This window comes from Cavia porcellus, unplaced genomic scaffold (genome assembly GCF_034190915.1).
Source record: "Cavia porcellus strain 051 isolate PalLab524CR breed Dunkin Hartley unplaced genomic scaffold, mCavPor4.1 scaffold_18, whole genome shotgun sequence".
In the NCBI taxonomy this organism is placed as follows: Eukaryota; Metazoa; Chordata; class Mammalia; order Rodentia; family Caviidae; genus Cavia; species Cavia porcellus.
In genome coordinates, this window is record NW_026947501.1 from 16,271,190 (window position 1) to 16,295,100 (window position 23,911).

General features: G+C 35.3%; 1 protein-coding gene across 9 annotated transcripts in view; it reads right to left on the reverse strand.

Moving 5' to 3' along the window:
- Positions 1 to 23,911, reverse strand: part of Usp34 (ubiquitin specific peptidase 34) — a 246,358-nt gene that overhangs the window by 54,194 nt on the left and 168,253 nt on the right. For 7 of the 9 annotated variants that reach the window (XM_063229478.1, XM_063229480.1, XM_063229479.1 and 4 more), the window contains 9 exons: positions 17,148 to 17,331; positions 16,746 to 16,909; positions 14,305 to 14,370; positions 12,679 to 12,825; positions 12,536 to 12,592; positions 12,373 to 12,450; positions 11,733 to 11,827; positions 4,247 to 4,419; positions 1,043 to 1,196 (listed from right to left, as the gene is read on the reverse strand). In XM_063229478.1, coding sequence (XP_063085548.1) covers positions 1,043 to 1,196; positions 4,247 to 4,419; positions 11,733 to 11,827; positions 12,373 to 12,450; positions 12,536 to 12,592; positions 12,679 to 12,825; positions 14,305 to 14,370; positions 16,746 to 16,909; positions 17,148 to 17,331 — 1,118 coding nt within the window. The remainder of the gene's footprint in view (positions 1 to 1,042; positions 1,197 to 4,246; positions 4,420 to 11,732; positions 11,828 to 12,372; positions 12,451 to 12,535; positions 12,593 to 12,678; positions 12,826 to 14,304; positions 14,371 to 16,745; positions 16,910 to 17,147; positions 17,332 to 23,911) is intronic. The other 2 variants (XM_063229475.1, XM_063229477.1) reach the window with 1 other exon arrangement.

A 23,911-nucleotide genomic window follows, 5' to 3' on the forward strand; every position in this document is an offset into this window, starting at 1 on the left:
AAATTAAGTTTCCTAGTTTATTTTAGGTATATGTAACGGTCATACTCCTCATAGAGAATTTTCACCTGTACATGATATATCTTGATCCTTTTTTTCTCATTCCTCTATCCTCTCTTCAACCCTACTTCCCCTCCTTATTTATAAAAGCTTTGTTTCAATTTTTTCCTTTTCCTGTTTTTATTCTCTCATTTCCTCCTAGTTCCCCTTCCCATGTGATTATTTTCTTCCTATATCACAATACCTATTACATATTCTGTTCCTTATTTACACAGAAAATGGATGCACCTTGAGACGAGGTTAAGTAAAATAATTCAAACATACAAGTTTAGATGTAGCATGGTTTCTCTTTTATGAAAAACTCAATATACACATATAAAGTACAAAATAAAGTACAATACACACATATATATTTATATGTAATACAAAATAGAAGACAAAGGGAAAAAAGAAAAAAAAAGGTATTGCAATCCAATACAAACCACATATCTAAAAGTGTACCTTGCCTTAGTACAATTGTCTTATGTGTTTTATATGTTCTTTGGCATAAGAGTCTGGTTTTTAATCTGTATATATGATAATTAACTTAAGGTCTTAAAAATAAATCAGATGCTGGAAAAATAAAACAAGGGTAAAAAAAAATTAAACTGCAATGTATATGTACCAATTTCCTACAATGAATGTGATCATTATGAACCACAAATATGTACTAATCAAAGTAAAAAATAAGCAACAAATTTTAAACAAAAATTGATATTCTTTTTTTTTTTTTTTTTTTGGTCTTTTTCATTTTTATTGGTACAGGGGATCGAACTCACGACCGGCTGCTTGCAAGGCAGGTGCTTATGCCGCTGAGCTAAATCTCCAGTCCCAAGATTGATATTCTTTTGAAAATCACATTCATTAAAAAATTCTTTTATAGGAAGTTTTTAGAAAACTTAAACCTGAAAACACATTTGAAGAGAAAATGCAACAAATATACTTTAAATATAAGGAAGAAAGTTTTATTTTTTAAAGTATAAAGAAAATAATACTTAAAACTCACCATTTATTGTTTTTATAAGCATGTGGATTAACTATATCTCTAATAAAGCTGTAATAGTGTCCACCATCTGCTGTTCCTGTGTGAACAGTCACTCCTATCAAGTCATACTCATAGCTCTCGGTATCTTTTGAATGATCACTGGCTTCCTTAAAACCTGAAATGATTTGTATAAAATAATGGCAGTAATTTTGAAAACTGCCTAACAGTAACATTTTAGGATAACTTTTTATAACAATTTATGTAAAGAAACAGGCACGGATGCTTTATGAATTCAAGCTTTATAAAACAACTATTTGCTAGTCATTCACCAACTGTAGCCTCCTACTTCAAGGAATCTATAACCCATGCAACTAGTCATAGTAAGTGGATGGGACAGCAAGAGCTAAATAGTAAGTTCAAGGCCAGCCTGAACTACTACTGCTCAACAATCAATCAATCAAAAATAGCCCATATACCAGGATCTTTGTGTATAAGAAAACAAAAGATACATTTCCTATAACTAAAGATTTAAAATCCAAAGATAAAAAACACTAAAGAAAAAATATTTCAAATGTTTTAAAGATGATAAATGATTTATGACCTATGTTCCTCTCATCACTCAGAAAAGAAAAAGCAGAATCACGAACAAGGTAGTGAGAGCAGATTTGGTTAAGTAACAGGACCCAAGGAGCATGGATGTGCCTACGTATGTAGGTAGGCCAATTCCTTTATCTCTACTGGTACTGAAAAATCATGAAAAATATAATGAAGCACAAATACTGGGAAGTCCTAAAATTTTCTAATTGGTCTGGCAAAACAGGACATATATAAGCAATCCCACTTCTTAATTCTACCTAAAAATTACAGCTTTCATATATTCCCTGCCAAGGCCTCATGCATTCTTTGGTGGGCTTTTGGCGATCTCTGGATCTAGGGTATGTGATACTGGGATTAAGGGTGACCCACCTTGGGTGGCTTGGGTGAGATAAAAAGGAGAAGCAGGCTTGCTTCTGCTGCTTACTACCTTCTACCTGTCATGCTATGGACTGTGTCTCCTCTTTTGATGCCCCTGCCATGCTGCCCTGCTCTATGGAGTGAAACCTCTACAAACTGTGAGGTAATAAACTTTTCTCCTTTAACTTTGGATGTCAGGTATTTTTCTCTCAACAATGAGAAAAAGCAAGTAAGATACGACATTTTCAAATATTTCTACAAGGCCATTTCATGCAACTCATACACAAAAGCAAATCGTTAACTATAAAAATTGTTTCCCATAACTCCATATTGCTTCATAGCTGAACTCCACCTTCTTTCCTCTCTTTGAATAAATATATGCCCTTCTCTTGAAAGGACAGATTCATTCACTGTTGGTATGTCTCGTTTCCCATTTAGTAAGGATAAAACATTGGACATCTAGTAAGTGTTGGACACTGGAGTTAAAGATTAAAACATGTTCTCTTCACTAAACCTTGCATAGTACAACAGTTATTTCAAATCTTAAAAATTTTAATTAAACATTGCCAGAACTATTATATGAAAAGGAATATCCTTTTAAGAAAAATGAAAGAAACATGAGCTAAATACTTCCTACTTTCTTCTCTTACCACTTTATTTTTATTATGCCTGTGGTCCTTGAGGCACATCAGGAGTTTGAAAATCACTGACTTTATGGAAGTAATAATTCAGTGGTTATCTACTTATGAAACAGCTATCATCTTTAACTTACCACAATCCTCATACTGCAACAGTCAAATGAAATTGCTCTAGTAACCAGACTTTTAACTTGTTATTTTTAGTTCTGCTCTTAGTAGGAACTAAATCCCTCTCTTTATCATTTAATATTTATGATCACACTTCATCCTCCTTGAGATCTTTTTGTGAGAGTGGGGTCACTACCTCTTTCTGGCTAGAAACCAGTCGTTTCCAACCCTGATTCCTCCTTCCTCTAGAAGACCAACAAAAAGGTAAGCTAATCCAGCATTCAGGAGGCTCACGACAAGTTTGAGGCCACCTGGGCTATATAGTGAGTTCGAGGCCAGGCTGAAAAACAGTGAGACTCTTTCTCAAAACATCCAATCAACCAACAAGCTTCAAGGAAGCAAGACTTTGGTTTTTCATCATGTTGTCATTCCTATTACTATAAAAATAGCATTAAGTTCCACATAGTGAATACATGTTTGGTAACTTTTTAAGTCTTTTACTCACTCGATCATGAAGTCTTATTAATTCTACTGATACTGGTTCTCATCTAAACCACTATCTTCAGTATGGTTTACTAGACTGATCTCACCACACATCTTTTGTATTCTTCCTATTCATTTAACTCAACTCCTAGATGCCACCGATTTTTCAATTTCCTGCTGAAAAATTTCTAACAGTGAAATAATCAATAATGACCAAAATTATTGACCTCTTAAAATAAAAAAAGATATGTTCTGATCACAGCCTTTCGCCCATCTCAATAGTATACTCACTCTCTACCCTCCTATCCAGAAGTTTATTCTTTCTTGTCAACTAAGTCTTAACTCTGTTAGACTCATGATATATTCACTATCCTACTTGGTAGCATACTCTACTTGCACTTTTTGCTCAACATAAGACCTATACTCCTAGACCTAAGCTCCATAAAGGCAGGAACCATATTTGTAGTGCTTTTCATTACATCTAAACTGTCTGGAGGAATGCCTACAACACTGTTCTACTAAACAGTATACATTTAATGGGTAACTAAAGTAATGAACCACATTGTCTTTATTTTCTGGTTGACAGTCTCACAGTGTAGTTTAGACTGGCCTCAAATTTGTGGTGATTCTCCTGCCTCAGCCTCCCAGGTGCTGGAATTACAGGAATATGCCACCACACCCAGCTCACACTGTCTTCAAAAACATTTTTCTTTCTATGATTCAATTTAATTTTATTAACTGTGTAGATGAGGACAACTTGATGCTTTGCTTTTATAAAGACATGTAAAAAACAGACAATAGTGGGCACAATAGCACGTCCTATAATCTTAGTATTCTGGGGAGCTAAAACAGGATGATAGCAAGCTGATCCCAGTCTGGGCAAGTTAGTGGTTTACCAAGATGCTGTATCAGTAACAAAAAAGAGATCATGGCAACTGGGGACATAGCTTGGTGCAAAGGCCCTGGGTTCAATTCCCAGAACCATCTATACCCACCCTACTTCCTAAAAGAAAACAGATGAGAGAAAGAAATGGAAAATTACCTTCTTTCCTGTCACTCTTTCCCATAAGAAAATCTTCGGTATATGGTGTCATATCCAAACGTAATGGGAAGGAAAAGTGTGTATTCACTTTTTCTTTCATCATTGTGACCATATTAAATGTATACCTCATAGTATTGAAACTCAGAATGCGAGGTAATTTCTTAAAACATGCTCTGAAAGGTAAAATATGTCCATTAAATACTGACTTTTGAAAATACTTTAGTTTCATTTACAGCTATGCCATACCTATCTCAACATTCAGTGCAGAGTAAGTAAATAGCAGTGTTCTAAATCACATTTTTACTAAAACTGTTTCTAGGGTTAGGGCATTTGCAATGTTATAACATTTGCTTACTATGAATGCGTCCCTGGGTTTGATCTGTAGCACTACAAATAAATAAATAAAGCCTAGTGTGTGCACATCTATAATCCTACAACTCAGAAGGCTAAGGCAGGTGATAGTCCTGTCACCAAGTTTGAGGCCGTCCTATATTAAATAGTGAGTTCAAGTCCAACCTGAACTGCAGTGATACCCTGTCACTAAACATTAAAAAAAAAAACAAAATCTACATATATCCCTCTCTTATATAAGTTTTTCTATTCTGAAAAGGCTATCTTAAGTCTAAATGATGAAAATAAAAAAAAATAGTACACCATATTAAATAATAATGAAAGCACAGAATTCAATGGAAGTATAAATTGTATCATTTATCCTCCAGAGTCAAAACAGGTCTCTGGTTCTGAGTTTTCTTTCCTTTTCTTTTATTTACTTTATTTTCTGGTATCAGTCTTCACACTGAGCTACCTTCGCAAAGCTTTTATTTTTTAAGATAGTTTCACCAACTTTCCAAGTGGTTTATCTTGTTCTTCTCCTGTCTCAGCCTCCCAGAGCACTGACATTACAAGTATGAGATCCCACACCCAATTTCTTTTCCTCTTTTAATAACAGGAATCAAAAAAATTTCTTTTTTTTGAATTTGAAATAGAAAGTCTGGGTGAATTACTTACTAGATATGAACCTAAACAAGTTATTTAACCTCCTTAAGATTAATTCCGTATTTTAAAAAGGAAGTTTAAACTGGGCATGGTGGTACACACCAGTAATCCCAGCACTAAAAGAAATTAAGGCAGGAGGACTGTAAGGCTAAGACCAGTATGTGCAATTTTACAAGATTCAGTAAGCTGAGACCCTGATATTGAAGTAAAAAATATGGAGGATGGGGCTACAGGGGTAGCTGTTCAATGTGAAAAGTCGGGTTTCAATCCAGGGAGAGTTTGTGGGGACAGAGAGATAAAGGGAGACACAGACTGATTCAAATATCTACCTCATATTATCTCTGAAACAATGTCTGGCAAATAGCATTCAGTGTCACCTGTTTATTATTTACTACAAAGGCAAAAGTGGCAGTGGCAGCAAATAATTAGTCACCTAAATTTTAGAGTATGACATCATTGGTTTAAATTTAAAAGTGCAAAAAACTGCAGTTATAATACCTACTACAAGCTTGGATTTTTAAAGAAAATATGACTTTTAGGGAATAATTTCTTACTGTAGTATATAAGGATTAAAAGGATTAGTTTAGGGGCTACAGATGTAGTTTAGCAGTTAAGCACTTATCCAGCATGTATGGCCCAGGGTTCAACTCCTCAATGCAAAACAAAATAAAACAAAACAAAAAAACAAAACAGACAAATGGAAAGAAAAAAGAAAAGTTGATTTAAGCATGGTGGCACACACCTGCAATTCTAACATTCAGAAGGCTGAGGCAGTAGGATAATTATGAGTTAGAAGCCAGCCTAAGCTATATAGTGCATTCAAGGCTAGTTTGTAGCACATATTAAGTCTTTAAAAAAAAAATGATTTAAACTAAGAGGCTAGTTAAAAATTAAAATTTAAGGAAACTAGAAATAAGAAAAGATATTACAAGCAGAGAAAATACAAAGTTCTGCAACTTAAAATGTCAGATTAATTGGCAGACTGGCAAATAACACGGTTAAAGAAATGACAGTCAAGATGGGCATAGTGGTGCATGCCTGTAATCCCAGAACTCAGGAGGTGCAGACAGGAGGGATCACTGTGAGCTTGGGACCAGCCTGGGTTATACTGTAAATTCAAAGCCAGTTTGAAACAAACATGTAGCAAGATCCTATTTCAACAACAACAAAAAAGTGAAAAAAAAAAAAAAAAAAAAGACAAAACAAACAAACCCTCCAAAAGACATCAGTTAAATGTAAAGTTAGAAATATGAACTCCATCCTAGATGCTCTTAAGAGTCCTTAAAGAGCTTGTAGATAGTAAAATCATGCATGCTGATAGAATACAGAGAGAGAGAGAGAGAGAGAGAGAGAGAGAGAGAGAGAGAGAGAGAAGCTGAATGTGATAGCCTATGTCTATAATCTAAGCAATAGGGAGGCTAAGGTAGGATCAGCACTAGTGCAAGGCCAGCCTGGGCTGCAATAGTGAGTTCAAGGCCAGCCTAGGGGGAAAAAAAGAGAAGCAAAGAAAACAGATGCAGAAAGAGACAGAAACAGACATCTGAAAAATTCACATCTGAAAATCTATTCAGTTTAAGACACCCAAATTAAGAAGATACAGCACAGCAAAGCATTCTAAGTAAACTGATACGTAAATGAATAATATGTCAGTAGTACAAACCAGTGTTACAGTGGTACATTTTACTCAAAAAGAATTACAAGACTAAAAAAAAAAAACCCAGAAATTTAAAAAGATAGAGCAGAATACGATCTGTTGAGGAGATAAAACTTTTTTGTTTGCTTTGTCAATCATCCGTCTCTGTTGACTCACAATGTTATTGCAGACATATAAAAGCATAGGAAGAATATACTGAAAAGCACTAAATAACTATTTTGTTTGGAAGAGATGTGACAGATACTCTAGACAAATAGCAGAATCCTATTAGTTAAAATGAGGGAATGTTTCCTGACATAGGGGTTTAACAATGGCAGAGTTATCAGTAAATTTATTCTAATTAGAAAGAGATGCTCCAAAGCGCTTGATTCAGCCCTTCTATCATCTTTTCATGACTTACTCTACTCTACAGCAGCTAACTTCATTTTGGATCAGTTCAAAACTCACCCAACTCACTTTTCCACAGAGGATGTCTTCTTCCTATAAATTTGCCTATACTACTCAGCTTCTATTTCACTATATCCACCCATAGCTTTTTTCTTAATCAGCTTGATTTGAGAACAGAGAAATATCATTCCTTTCAAATGTATATATACTAGAAGACAGAATTTGGTATCAGAGAAGTGGCATTAGTGCTGAGACTAGACCTGACAATGTGGTTCAAGAGCCTTTGGGAATGGTTTGTGGGAAGAGTCTGAAAAGGTTTGGGGATGCAAGATGAAAAAGTACTGCTGGAACGCCTCAGGTTGTTCTGTCTGGGCAATTCGAGTCAGAACTCAGAAAATCAGAAGGCTGACTGAAATCCTGCCAGTAAAGACAAGGCTCAGAAGGTTTCTGCTGGGAAGGATTGCACTGGTTGTTGGGAGTACAGATGATGTGTGTTATGGCTTGGAAGAAAGTTTGTCTGCATGTTGTTCATGTCCAGAACCTTTACCTAAGATTGAGATTAAGGATGGTAGACTAATCTTGTAGAAGAAATTTCAAGGCAGTCCAATATTGAGACAGTGGCGTGGCTACTATTGGGAGACTTTTGGCAAGTCTATATAGAAAATCAAGAGCAAAGAGCTGAGCAGAATGATTTAAAACATTATGCGTTTGGCCAGAAAGAAAGGTCCAGTAAAGCCACTAAAAATATAGAGCAGAGATCTTGACTGTTGAGAAGGAATAGGAGAACAGGAAAAATGGCCTGAGGACATCACAAGCAGCAGCAGGATTTTATCCTTTGCAGCCTCAAAAATGCAAAAATGAAAGCCCCAGAGAACTATGTTCCAGAATGGCAGTGTCATAGAGAAATGCTCCTCAGAATTAGATTCAAAATGCTCAACGATCCAGTCAAGAGAGAGGGAAGCCCTGGTCACTGCTCTACCTGGCAGCAGATCTTGGCATAATCCATTTGGTGCTAGTTTTAGGTACATGCAGAAAGGCAAGAACTGTGAGGTCACGAAGGCACTTACACAGATTTCAGAAGAAAGCCCAGGAGGGCAGGCAGTGTGCTCCTGAGAAGACATGTGTGAAGCTGTATGAAACAAAAGATGCAGTGAAGATTCCAGAGTCTGGTATTTTTGGTGTTGAGTACTGGGAATCAAACTCATAACTCCACATTTTCCAGGCAAGTTCTGTGCCACTGAGATAAATCCCTGGCCAGAAGTTTGGAAAAGCTAGGAATCATCTAAGGAAAGCTGCAAGGAGGGAGCAATGCAAATCTAAGAAACAAACTTAAAGTGCTGTAGGGACAGAGCACCCAAGCCCTTTGGTTCACAAATTGTCACAGATTGTCTTGGATGATGCACATGAAACGATGGGATTTAATGTTTGCCATGCTGGATTTTCAATTTGCTTTGGTCCTATTTCTTCATATCCCCATTTGTAACTTTTGGAATGGAAATGTTTATCTTATGCCACTGAATGTTGGAAGTCTTTAACTTTCTTTTCTTTTGTACAGGAGCTCACAGCTAAGAGTATGCTGTATTTTTCAGTAATGCTAAAATTATTAGGACTTTGGCAATTCTTAGAGATAGACTAAATGCCTTTTTTTGCAAGGAGGGGAATCTTTCTGAGAAAAAGTCTGACTAATGCAGTTCAGGCTGGTCTTGAGCTTTCTTTGTAACCCAGGCTGGACTCAAAGTCACAGTGATCATCTTGCCTTAGCCTCCCTAGTGCTGGAATTACAGGTGTGCACCACCACACCTGGTTACTAAATGCCTTTCGCATAAAGGGATATGCATTAGTCTTTGGGTGGGCCAGGATGGAAAGTTGTAATTTGTGTCTATATGTCCCCCCAAAACTTCACGCAGTCATAGGGCAGACTTCTAAAGTTTGTAATAATGCTGAGATTATGGGTATGAATGCTAGTGCATACAATATAAGCAATGGTAAGAAATTTGTTCCTCCTCCTCAGTTGTTGATTTTGATTTCACTGTCATGAACTGCTGCCGTTCTGCTGTACCACCATGCCTTGATTACGCACTAAACCCTCTGCAAACTGTGAACTAAATAAATCTTTCATTCAATAAATTCATTCATTCATTCATTTTGAAAATGTTTACTGAGATAAACAAGATTTCTCTTAAGCAATTTTAGTATCTCATGGTACGACAGCTTTTCATTCTAATTTCAAATATGCCCAGATCTCTTGATCTAGAAAAGCCCTTGATTATCCTTGCTGTATTTTATTGCCAAACTCCCTTTATCCCACCAAAAGCTGTGTGGTATTTTTCTAAAGCTTTTATTCAGCTGTTGTTTATTTCACATTTATAAACTATGCCAATTGAGCATCATTTTGAGAGTCTCTTCTAAGTTCATAGGGTAACATCCTACCCTAATTTTATTTCTTACCTTGTTTAGCTTTTGTTACTTTTTCCTGTTCACATTAAGGCTGGTTTTAGCACTAAATCCTTTCCAACAATTGTATTCTTTGTTAGGAAGATACTCAATAAACCAGTTATGCAATATGGATGTCAACCATTTGACCATTTGATGCCATCAGTTGTTACCAATCTAATATTCCATTGCTAGTTGTTATGAACCCTTTACTTCACATAGGCCAGCCTAACTAAGAATTTCTGCAGACACAAGGTATCTAATAATTAACTATCAGATGGTCTTTATATGCTATTTCTAGTTACATTAGCATTATTGAAGTCTACAAATAATATTTTACCTGGTCATATTTTTTTTCCAAACCTGCCAAATCACAGTTCTTAAGAACTTCCCACTATATACACTGAGTAAAGTATGTTTTTAATTTGTGAATAGATTCTTTGTTATACTCCACTGAGTGTACAGTACAGTGGCAAACAGAATTTAAATATATTAATGAATTAAAAGAATAAAAGAAAAAATCTGAAAAAAATGCACGAGTGTTTTAAATACACACTGAAAAAGTTTTTATCAAGCAAGCTATTGATTTGGTTTCAACTGAGCTACACAATTTAAAAATTCTCAGTACTAGGGACTGAATCCAGGGTCTTGTGCATGTAAGCAAGCGGTAGCCAGTGGCTACCACTAAGTATCTCCCCAGCCCTTATTTTTTGAGTCAGGGTCTCACTAAGCAGACCACATTGTCCTCAAACTGTTTATTCTTCCAAGCCTAGGAAAGCTGAGACCCATGGCACTCAGTCTACAATCCTTTTTCTTTTTAATACATGAGAACAATATTTATTTTAGATTATTTCACAGATGAAAGAAAAGACATCAGCTAGATATGGCAATGTACACCTATAATCTCAACACAAAAAGAGGCCAAGGCAGGAGAATCATGAGTCCTAGGGCAGCCTGGGCTACACAGACCAGTCTCAAAAGACAAAAGATACATTTACACTGATATCTTTTTTTTTTTTTTTTTTTTTTTGGTACTGGGGACCAAACTCATGACCTTGCGCTTATGAGGCTTGAGCCTCTAAGCTAAATCCCCAGCCCTACTTACATTGCTATCTTGAAAGAATGACATAGAAGTGAAAAAAGATAGTAAGATTTTTGTCATGAAATACTAAACTATTGAAAAGCAACTAATTTTGTGAAGATTAAAACATTATTTTTCAAGAACTTCCATAAAAATTTAAACTGAGGCAGAGTATTCTTAATAGATACACCAAAACTTAAGCAACCCAAAACAACATCAATGTACATAATAAGAAAAAAAAATCAGCTTGAATACAGTTTATAAAACTTACACAACTCTAACTCAAAAGTTAACTAACCCCCAAATATCAGATCAACTCAGAACTCTTTCCAAGCTCCAACAGCTATCAACTGTTAGCAGAATACTTTCACCTAGATGGCTTAAAGAGAATTCAACTTCAACTGGATTAACTATTTCCCTAGAGACTGTTCATCTCCATTTCCTGTCTTAGGGGGCCAGCACTCAGAAAATGTCTCTATTTTTCCTCACAACCACTTCATCACCTGATAAAACAGGAGTAACAATGGTATCTTACCACAAATTAATGTCAAGATTAATTAAATGAAATCATGTAAACTTCAGAGAGTAGTGCTTATTAAATGAAAAAATCCTATGTAAAAATCAGCTAACATTACCTAAGAACAAGTCACTACACTCAGAGACCTGAGAACACAGATGATGATTAAAAACAATCATTGCCTGTAACTTCCATATATCTGCTTCTAAAAATTAGATTTCTTGCAAGTTTAATGAGTCTAAATTTCATTTTAGTGCAAATGGTATGTCAAATTGAATGAACGGTTGCTATATGACACTGAGCTCCACAGGGCTGATTTTTACAAAAAACAATTTCTTAAAAGTTTAATCTTACTTTATTCTTAGTCTTTCACTGGATAATTGATCAAAGCGATAAGAATTACATTTCAAAATCATACCTTTTTTCAGCTCTTACTTTCTTCCCACAATGAGAACAAGTGTACATGTTGTCACCTTCTAAGGTGTCTTTAATAGTAACTTCATCAAGAGATTCCTGTGTATAGAACCACATTTAAAATTTCACATTATTGTGTATAGCATGTAAACACACTGAAGTAGTAGTGAGATTCTGGGCAGAATGCAGAAAGAAAAAAACAAATTTGTTTTAAAAAGTGAATTCTTACTTTTAGTAGAAAGTTTTCTTTCGTATGAGTCTTACTAAAATATTTTAAGGATTAAAGTGTTTACATTTTGATCAGACAAAAGCCAGTTTTGTGGTTTACCATTAATTCTCGCTTAAATAGCAGAAAAGGAGAAAATACATGAAAAATGCTAAACCTATTATAAACAAAGAGTTAAAAGTATACCCAAGTGCGGTGGCACATCCTTGTAATCCTTGAACACTGGAAGGCTGAGCCAGGAGGATTAAAATTTTGAGCCCAGTCTAGGCAATTTAAGGGACTTAGTGAGATCCTACTTCAAAATAAAAAATACAAAAGGGCTAAGGATTTATCTCAGCATGGAGGCCTGAGTTCAACCCTCAGCACCAGAAAACAAACAAATAAAAAACTGTGAAAAATTATGTACACTATTACTCACATAGATGTTCTTCATATCAGCCACCTGGCACCTCACAGTATAAAACTCTTCAGCAGTTTGACTGACATGTTCACAGTCCTGATTGGATAGACAAAAATTAGCAATGTGTTATAATAAAGTAAAACATAATTGCCAAATAACAAAAGCCAGATGTAATACTCACCAGAGACACAACATTGTTCGTAATTACGCCTCCAAATAAACTTTTGACAGTATTTTTCTTTAATATAAAACAAACAAAAATCAGTAATACAAAATACAGGCAAATCCACATATGTTTCAAAAAAATGTTATTTTAGTACTAACCAGTTCTGGAGACATTTCTTCAATTTTAGTAATTAGATCAGTAAAAAACTCTGTCATATCTTTTTGCTCGCCAGTATTCAGAGGCTGCTTGTCCATTGTGTATGTTTTACAGAAAGGTCTAGGATTATATGCTTTGCACTCACTCTCCTAAGAAGACAAAAAAAAAAAAAAATCCTATCAAATAAAAATAACAAAATAAACACAACAAAGTTCTTAAATGAATAACCAACAAAAACAACTATGCAGATAGTAAACCCACAAACTTTTAAAAATGCAACCAGTACTTTACTTTGGTATTCCTGGCATTTTCAACTTATTGATTGTGGTGCCACAGATGATTAAATTAACCTCATAGAACTATTATTTTTAGCTGGGTGTGGTGTATATACCTATAATCTCAGCACTCTGGGCGCTGAGACAAGAAGATTACCTGAAGTTCTAGACTGGTATGGCCTACATAGTCAACTCAAAGCCAGCCTATACTATATAGGGAAACCTTATCTCAAGACACTGACACACACACACACACACACACACACACACACACACACACACACACACCAAAACAAACAAACAAACAAAAAACTACAATATTTTTAGGTATTAGAATTTTGAGGAAAGAACTTGAGAATTAAAGGACTCAGATTTATACTGTGAAGCACAAAATACAAAACTTCTGCAGTCTGAATATATTTTTTTACAGATTCAAATTTCAATTATTAGCTTTTAAGAGTAGTTTAAAATAGTTTTTTTTATTTGTTGGTTCATGACAGGTACTAGCACTCATAAGAGGGAAATTAAAAACAGAATGGAAGGATAGCTAAGAATATCTTTTAAATGTTAAAAACATTTTGTCCTTACTAATCATTAGAAGACAAAAAATATATGAATGAACATAACAATCTTTGTCCTTAAGATTATAACAAGTAAGATTGGAATATTCAAAGATGGAAGCTTTGACACAAAAGGTACAATCTGATGAGTCTGGTATCTCTGGGTTTATGTCAGTAGGAGCAAAAAACAAGGATAATAGAAAGAAAATCAGTGTTAACATGTACAGTGATGTAAGGCAAGAGAAATGGCATAAATAACTGTACAGGCAACAAAGCAAAAGGGTGGTGGGCTCCAAAAGGGCTTACAGTTACTGGAGGTGAAGCTAGATACCAGGCAAGAACAGAGAGGAGGCTGGAGGTTGAGGCAAAATCACAGAGGATATGTGCTATCCAGACGACTCTGGATACCATTCTTTTCAAAATAACTACCTGAGGAATTTTAAGCAGAAAATTAATATTTTCTGATTTACTGTCTTTAAAAAAGACTAATCACTTTTATAAGCTTTGGGGTGAGAATTAAGAGGGGCAAAGAGAATCAGAAAGCTCCGGGAATAAAAGAGGTGACCTCAAAAAAGAAAAAGGGTCAGATACATGGGATTCTTCAAAGACCAAACTAACACAATGTATTTAACTCAAGAAGTGATTGTGACAAGTCCTTAGGACAGTTAAGACAGATAAATTAAAAAATTCAACTTGAAAAGTGAAAATATGTAAGTTAAGAAAGCCAGTATAAACATATCCTGTGGCAAAGGATGTATCTAATTAGTTTTCTCTCCATGATTCCCAAACATACCATTAAATATGTAAACATTTTCTGAAGCTCCAGCAGAGTGGTTTTGTGCTTCATATCTTCTGAATACTGGAAATCAAGAAAAAACTTTCAATCAAAACATACTGAAGGTATTAAACTGGACATTCTAGCAAACAAAGTATTGCAGTGTGCTTAACACTAAATTTATTTTCATCCTTTTATCTGTATGTAGGAAAATACCCTCATTTTATTCTTTCTTTAATTACAGCATTAAAAACTTGGAAATTTTTTTCATTACAATGAATATATCATTATGTCAAGAAACTGAACACAAAGATCTTAAAAATATTCTTTGTAGATTAACACATAATACAATGCTGATTAGTAAGAATGTAACAATGAAAAACTCACATCTTAACTTCTTCTGAAAAAGTATATCCTTAACACTAATAACCAATATGATAAACATCTTTGAAAATCATTTAAATGTCCAAATGTCAATAACATATTCAGATAGCTGGCTTGTTAGCTCGTTCACTAGTGACTTTGTGCATAACATTAGCATTATATGAAAGATCCATGCACATTCACAAGGACTTACTATATATACTGTATTCTCCTTCAGGTACAGTATTAAAATAAATCGATGAAATTACTAGTGCCATTGAAAATACCTGTCATAATGTTAGGCTTGGATAGAAACAAGAAATAATAGGTCTCTCATGTACCAGGAGTATACACCAGTTATTTGTGCCAATCTTGTGAGGAGTGAAGTAATTTGTCTCTACTGTTTAGGAGCCTATCATCAAACTGAGGTCACAAAGTAAGGATTACACCTGAGATCTGTTCAGCAAATAGTTACTATAATATTTCTATGATGGTGTAAGATGAATTAAAGTTAATCAACAAATTGGCAAAAATAACTACAGTATATTCCTACTACATTAGATGTTTGGCAAACAAAAATAAAAAAGATGTTTAATATATCTTGAGATATTATATTTTTATCTTGAGAGTTTAAAATTAGTTGCATAAAATGACATTTTCCAACATACAACAGATTTGGACATACACAAACTTCAAGTCAGCATAAAAAAATTCAGGTAATGATTGTTGTATTTCTGTTATTCTGAATAAAGTATCAGAAAGAAAATTCGTTAATTTCAAGCAAAAATTTCAAGGAAAATTTACTTTATGTACAATTCTTAAATATCCTACAGATACATGTTTTTACTACTAAAATAAACAACAAAAGAACATGTTCACACCCCATTAGCATGGCCATATTTCTTAAAAACCTAAAAACAAAAACAGAAAATGGCAAGAGTCAGTGAGAATGCAGGAAAACTGTACAGTTCTGATGGGAATGTAAAATTGTGGAGTCTTTGGGAAAAATGTATGGTGATTCCTCAAAAAATTAAACACAGAATTAATTATGACCAAAAATACCACATCTAGGTATTTACCCAAAGAACAAGAATTCAGTAAGTATTTACGTACCCCAGTTTCTCATAGTTTTACAAAAGCCAAAAAGTAGAAGCAACTCAAATGTCTTTCAACAAACAGGAAAAATATGCTATGTATATATATGAATAATGAAACATTATTCAGGCATAATAAAGAAGAAAACTTTGACGTGTGATGATATGGGTGAATTATGAAAATGTTCTGCTAAATGAAAATAAATCACTCATAGTCACAAAAAAGAACTAATACTATATGATTTTACTTAATGCCACAGAAATGAATATTTATAAAAGGTTAAAATAATATTTTATCATAATTAAAAAACATGTTAGCTGGGTGTGGTGTTGCACACTTGCAACCCCAGCACTTGAGAGGCTGATGCAGGAGGATTGCTGAGAGTTTGCGGTTAGCCTGGAGTACAAAGTAAGCTCAAGGCCACCCTAAACTCACAATGAAATCCATCACAAAAAGACAAGAAAAAATATATATACATGTGGCTTTAAAATTTCCATGAACTTCAGAAAAAGTAATAAAGATAATTGAAGTTCAAACCAAACACATCACCTTTCTAAAGTCAGGTATCCATTTCTATTTTTAAAAATTTCTAGTGGTTGGGCAGAGTGGCACATGCCTGTAATTCCAGCACTCAGGAGGTTGAGGCAAGAAGACTGCTACAAGTTCAAGACCATGCTGAGCTACATATGAGCTCAAGGCTAGCCTGAACTGCAGTGAAATCTTATCTCAAACACATACTCACACACACAATCTATATGTCTAAGTACATTTTTGACTAAAAACAACATTTAAGAGAACTAGTTAGAATTAGCACAGCTTGGCTGGAGGTTGAGGTAGGATCACAAAACTTTGAACCAGGCCTAAGCTACACAGTGAGTTTGAGGGCAGGGAACTACACAGTTCCCTGTGCCTCCTGCTTCAGTCTCCTGGGTGCTGGGATTATAGATGTGTACCACCATGCCCAGTGAGATTTTCAATTTTTAAAGTGAAGAAAATTCTACCTTAGCAGTGAAGACAGCCTGTCTTGCCTCAGGTATCATGTAAAGTTGTTGAATAGTGGAAGCCAAATAACAAGTAGCTCCAAGGTTAGTCAGACCAACAAATCTACACTCTGCACGGACATCTTCATGAGGCCAATAGTCCCACTTATATGGTGCATGAGCTGCTGAAGAAAGAGGGAGAGAAAATGTCCCCCAACAAACTATTAAACATAATGTATCTTGCTTGTATTAACAACTGTTACCTCCACTAGTTATTCTATTTCCTTAGAACATTATACATTAAAAATTAAAATTAGGTAAGACTACATGCTAAAAAGAAAATACATTTCTGAAAATTCAAGCAGTAATGAAAAATCTCATTTGTATGTTCGAATTTTATAAAGATTAAGGAAAAATGCTTACACTGCATGTGTTGTGCCATAACCCAGTTATGTATTAGCCTGTAGTTCTCAACAGAACCCTTTACCATCTCTACTAATAAATCATAGGCAGCAGCTCTTGAAGAATGTGATTTACACTTTGGCTGTTGTCGATCTTTCAGACTGGGCAACAAAAAGAGGAGGTTGAAGATATCTCTTAAAAATTCCTAGAAGGAAAAAAAAAAGTCAGGTATATCACTTAAACTTGGTTGTTAACTACTTTTCCAAATGCAACAAACAATATACAGAATAACCTAGATTGCAGGACTATCTACAATTTACTAAAAAAAATTATCCAAAATCCTACAGCAGCATCACATACAGTTACCTCAAAGTCTCAATATTCACTTGTCTAAAAGAAAATAGAATGGACGGGGTATTATGTTTCCTATTTCCCTCCCTGTTGATACCTAATAGTTCATTCTTATAGATTACTCATGTACAATGTTATTATTTGCCATTCCATTAGGACATCAAAAAGTTATGTTCAGATCTTATTGCTCCCTATATGGGTTGTCAACAAGTGTGATAGGTACTCACTCATTTAATTTTCTCATTTCATTCTACTAAAAGTAGAAACTTCCTTATTCTGAACAATTACTAAGTGAAATATAATACTGAAAGGCCCAAAACCAAGAAGCAACAAAAGTTAAGAATTTTTCCAATAATTATACAGTAGGTAGATGTCAAAATAAGGATTCCAGACATCAAATTCTTAACTTCTGTAATAGTTTAGTTCAAACTGAAGTAACAAGGCCCTGGATCCAGCCCTCAGCACAGAAGAACAAGGAAAAGGAGGAGTAAGGAGAAGAGAAAGGAAAGAAGAAAGGAAGTGAGAAAAAAGAATGAAAAAAAGGGAAGAATGAGAGAGGAAAGGGGGAAAGAGAAAGAAGAAAAAGACACAGTATTTACCATGTAACCCAAATTATTTTAAAGGAATCGATTTCCAGGTCTCCAGATTAATTGGAGTTTTTCTTAACTAAACCTACTTGGAAAATGTGTTGTTTGCATCTTTTCCATTTGCTCTTTCTTAATTGCTCTTTGCTAGGTTACCTAGTTATTTCCCTAGGTAAAATCACACATATTACCAATACATTGCTCCAAGGTATAAACCCTCTTGGGGCTTTGCACAGAAAAGATAACACAGCAAGACTGAAATATTTCTACCCTCAGTAAGAGTGGCCCTTGGCTGTCACTTGGAAACTGGACTGGTAAACAGTTCCCTATGATGATATAAAACTTTTCCTAAGTTATAAAGGTGGCTCACTGTACATCACTGTGTATGTAGTTAATATTAACATCTGTTTTCCTTTTTAGGATTCTGAATTTGATTGACTGTGGCAAAATATGCAGGTACTGTGTGTCTGTGTGATCTATCGCATAAGAAATCACCAAATTCCTAGGTTTATGAGATTCTCTAGTAGATAACATTTCAGATACTTTGCCACATTCATTCCTAGAGAATTACTAAGGTTTTCTTATTTTCAGTTTTTTTGAGATGGTCTCATTCGGTAGCCCAGGCTGCTCTGAAACTCACTATGTGGCTCAGGCTAGCTCTGAACTCACAGCAATCCTCCTGCCTGAGCCTCTCAAGTGCTGGGATTACAGGTGTGCACCATCACACCCAGCAGTAGTGTATGTAAAGCAACTTATTCAGAAATAGTAAAACGTATTTAAATGAATGGAATTTTTAAAATTCTTGAGTTCATCAAAAAAACAGGCATTGATTTAAAAAAAAAAAATCAGTACTGAGGATCAAACTCACGACTATGCGCTTGCAAGGCAGGCACTTACGCCGCTGAGCTAAATCTGCAGCCCCAGGCATTGATTTTTATAATGTATCTATTTTAAAAATCATGGTAAGTCAATTTAGTAAACATTATAGAAAGAAGAAACTAGTCACACTACTACATAAATGAATAGTAAAAGTAGTTTTGGTGATAAAGCAGTGTAGCTTTTGACATGATTTGGAAGAAATTTAAAGAAGTTAAAAAACATCACTGGCACTGAGGATACTGCTCAATGGTAGACTATTTGCTTATCATGTTAGACATCCTGGGTTTAATCCCAAAAATCACAAAGAAAAAGAAACATAAAAACATCATGAAAACAATTTTGCTGAGAATTTATATCTATAAGAATATGAAGCAAGAAAATAAAAAAGTTTGTTGTTCTAGATGAATATTCACTCACAGTTATATGACTAAGCCCTTCTTACTAATGCATATACCTTCAATAAAATTTTATTTTCTAGTATTTCATATTAAGTTGGAAAAACTTAAAAACATTTCTACTGCAATGATTTCTACTTCCTACAAATAAATATAATGTAATGATGATTTAGTTTGGAAGGAGTTTCGGACAATACTATGTTGTCACAAGAAATAATTTATGATTGTTCTAAAGTATGATAAATGAATAATAAGATGTTCAAAAAGTTTCTATAGTCTTCGCTTGGAATCCACTTTGTATGAGAATAGAATAGCTACTCCTGCTTTTTTCTGGGTTACTATTGCATGGAATATTTTTCACCCTTTGAGTTTCAGTGTATGTTTCTTTATGAATTAAATGTGTTTCTTGTATGCAGCACATTGTTGGGTCTTCCTCCTTAATGCATTCTGCCGTTTTGTTACTTTTGATTTGTGAATTAAGAGCACTAGGATTGACGGTTATAATCAATACATATTGACTTAACCTTGTCATATTATTTTCCTCTTGTGGGCTCCTTTTTTCCCCATTTAGTTGCTTGCCTTGCCTGGTGGACTCATTCTGTTGGGTTCATGGAGTTTATAGTCCTCTTAGCTCTTTCCAAAATGTCCTTCAAAACATTGTGGAGAGCTCGTTTGGTGTGCTTTGTCATGGAAGTATCATTTCTCCATCAATTTTAAATAAAAGTCTTTTGCAGGATATATCAATCTGGTTTGGAAGTTTTAATTTTAGGGCCTGAAATAAATTCAAGCTTTCCTTGACTTGAGGGTTTTTGTTGAGAAATCTGCTGAGATTCTGACAGGTTTTCCTCTATAGGTGACGTATTTCTCTAACAGTTTTTTTTTTTTTTTTTTGTCTTTTTCCCTTTTATCAGTACCAGGGATCGAACTCACGACTGCCTGCTCTCAAAGCAGGCGCTTATGCCTGCTGAGCTAAATCCCCAGCCCCCTCTCTAATAGTTCTTAATACTCTGTTCTTAATGTTGAGTTCTGGAATACTGAGTATTACAAGCATTGTTAGAGATTTTTTTTTTCTTTTTGTCATGGTTAACCGGAGTTCTAAGTGCCTCACTTATCTGTTTATGTCTAATTCTGTTTCCCTGCTTGGAAATTTTCTGCCATTGATTCTGTGAACAGACATTTATTAATGTCATTTGTGCTATCTCCTGCTTTTTCAGTAAGTCTGATCAATCTTACATTATTCTGCTCTCCATCACCTAGCAGCAGCTGGCTTGATTTTCATGAGGCCCCTTGCTACTATTAAGAAAGCTATCTTCTCATGATTGCTATATGCAATCCTGTATCTCTCTTTCTCTCTCTAAAATATACTTTCCTCAAAGTAGCTCATGCTTCTGCATACGCTTGCAATGAAAAAAAAAATTTTTTTGGTACCATGAATTGAACTTGTGACAGCACACTTGCCAGGCAATTTAATGAAATTTTAAAACTCCTGAATATCTGAATCTGTTACACAGGTTTCTTTCTTGGCTATGGTGGAACATTCACAGTTTCCATTGTTTTCTTAAGCCCCAACATTTTTTTTTTCGCTGTACCTGAATCATTGTTTTTAGTCACTAAGGATGTCTTTTATTATGGTACCCAGTATTAGTCAATAAAACTGAAGATGTAATTAAAAACGTACCAAACAAGAAAAAATCAGGCTCTTACAGATTTGCTATTGAACTCTACAAGAATTTAGAGAAGACCTAATGTTGCTACTTCTCAAACTTTTTAATGAAACTGAAAGGTGAGCAATACTCCCAAATTTATTCATGGAAGCAACAATTATCCTGATGTCAAAAACCAGAGAAAGAGTCACCAAAAAAACTACAGGCCAGTCTAATGAACAAAGATACTAAAATCCTCAATAAGATACTGACGAACAGAAAGCAGCAAAGTATCTATAAGATTATACATCATAACCAAGAAGGATTCATACCAAGGTTGCAAGAATGGCTCAACATATGCAAACTAATAAGTGTAATACATCGTATTAACACAGCCAAGGACAAAACTGTATGATCATCTCAACAGATGGAGAAAAAGCACTTGACAAAGTCCAACATCATTCATGATAAAAACCCTAAAGAAAATTGGCATAGATGGTTTATCTCAATTTGACAAAAGCCATTTATGAGAAACCAACAGTAAAAATCATACTAAATGTACAAAAACTGGAAGCTTTCAGACTAAAATCAGGAACGGAAAAGGATGTCCACAGTCACCACGCTTATTCAATATAGCTGTGGCTACATCAGCCATATATACTAGATAAGAGAAAGAAATAAAAGGATTAAGTATAGGGAAAAAAGAAGTTAAATTAACATTATTTAAATTTGACATAATACTCTACAAAGAAGACTCCAAAAACTCCACCAGAAGACCTCTGAACTTAATAATCAAATTCAAGTGTTGCTAGGTACAAAGTTAACATTCAAAAATCAATAGCCTTCCTGTACATAAATAACAAACTCATTGAGAGAAATATGAGGGAAACATCACTTTTCACAACAGCAACTCCCAAAAATGAAACACCTAGGAATCAATGTAGTGAATGAAGTAGAAGATCTCTACACATTGAAAAGTACAGTACAACTTCTGGGAGAACATGGGGGACAAATAACAGCAGCCATGGAGGCTGAGATTACCAGCATAGAATCCAGGAGTGGTGCGGTGTGAGGAGTCCTAAGCGAGGGGAGATGTACCCTGCCGACCCAGGAAAAAACTAAGCTGAGAGAAACCAACAGGAAATGCAATCCTGATGCTATAACAGGAACAGATAAAATCTCAGCACAGAAGCTGGAACCCACGCCTCTGGAAGCCGTGATTTGAATTTCCTGCTGCCACTGCTGCGTCCCAATCCGCACAGCAGGGAGAGAGACGCAGGAAAGCTCTGAGAGCATGAATTGGCGAACCAAACGGAGTTGAGAGTGGGACTGGCAGGGAGCCCTGCATCCACCTGTGGTGAGTGAGAGGAATGGGGACCCTTTGATAGACTAGGAGACTTCAACAGAGGACATTCTGAGACCGGGCAGACTAGCAGGAACAGAGTGCTGCAGGGACTTTAGTCACATATCCCCCTCTTAAGCGGGACTGGTGGGGAGTGCTTGGCCTGGTGACGGTGCGGACTTAGACCCAGTAGGCTAGCCCAAACCAGGTCTCTGCGCCTGATGGTGAACCCTAGCAGTGAAGCCTTCACTATGTTGATCTAGAGGGACAGGTCCAGCAGAGGCTGCCCAGGTCTGTGTCTCCTTAATACACTGAAGTGGGCGGGAACACCTAGCTGGTGGATTCAAACAAACTGTTAACAGACAAAGAGAAAAAACAAAAAACAAAAAACAAAAACTGGGTCTCCTACATATGCGTGAAGGAACAAAAAGTATGGGAAGAGGGAGCAACAAGAAAGGGTCCTCAGTCCCCAATCTTGAGAACACTGATCCAGGAAAGGTAAATGCAAAAGAGAATGAAGACAGAAAACATGCAGTATTAGACACAGCACCAACAGACATAAAGCGGTATCTCCGGAGCCTCATAGATGAGTTCAAAAATGAAGTATTTAATGAAATAAAGCAAGAAATAAGTAGTATAGATAGAAAAATGCTAAGCACCGCCCAAGAAAAAACAGATGGTGGAATGGAAGAACAGAAAAAAAGGGGAGAATTGTTTGATGGAGAAAATAGAGAAAACATAGAATATGTGAAGCAGGCTCAAAGAGATTACCACGAAACTAAAAACTCTATTGAAAGCTGGCATAACAGCTTGAAAGAAACTAAGGATAGATTATCAAAACTGGAGGACAGATTTGTAAGGTGGGAGCGTGAAATGAAAAACTTCTTAAAAATAACAAGAAAATAAACAGCAATAATTCAAAGGCTAGAAGATAAGAGAATCTATAACTTAAGAATTAAGAACATAAAAGAAGAGGTAGGGACACAAACAAATGAACTACAAAAGCTATTCACAGAAATAATCCAGGAGAATTTCCCTAACTTAGCAAAAAGTAAAGATACTCAGATTTATGCGGCATACAGGACCCCAGCCACCTACAACCCAAACAGAACTACACCCAGGCATATAATAATCAAAATTCCAGAAATCCAATATAAGAACAGAATATTAAAAGCCGTCAGAGACAAGAAACAGATCACTGGGGCTGGGGATTTAGCTCAGCGGCATTAGCACCTGCCTTGCAAGCAGGTGGTCATGAGTTCGATCCCCATTACTGATAAAAAAGAAAAAAGACAAAAAAAAAAAAAAAAAAAAAAAAAGAAAGAAAAGTACAGTACTCTAAAAATGGAAATGGAAGACGATTTCATAAAATGGAAAGATATTCCTTGCTCTTGAAGTAGGAAGAATGAAAATGGTCATACTTCCAAAATTGTTATATAATGAAAGCCTGATCAAAATTCTAACAGTGTACCTCACAGAAATAGAGGAAACAATTCTAAAATTAATTTGGAATCAAAAGAGACCTACAATACCAAAGACACTTCCAGGCAATGCAGCCAAGGCAGGGGCATCACAGTCCCTGACTTGAAAA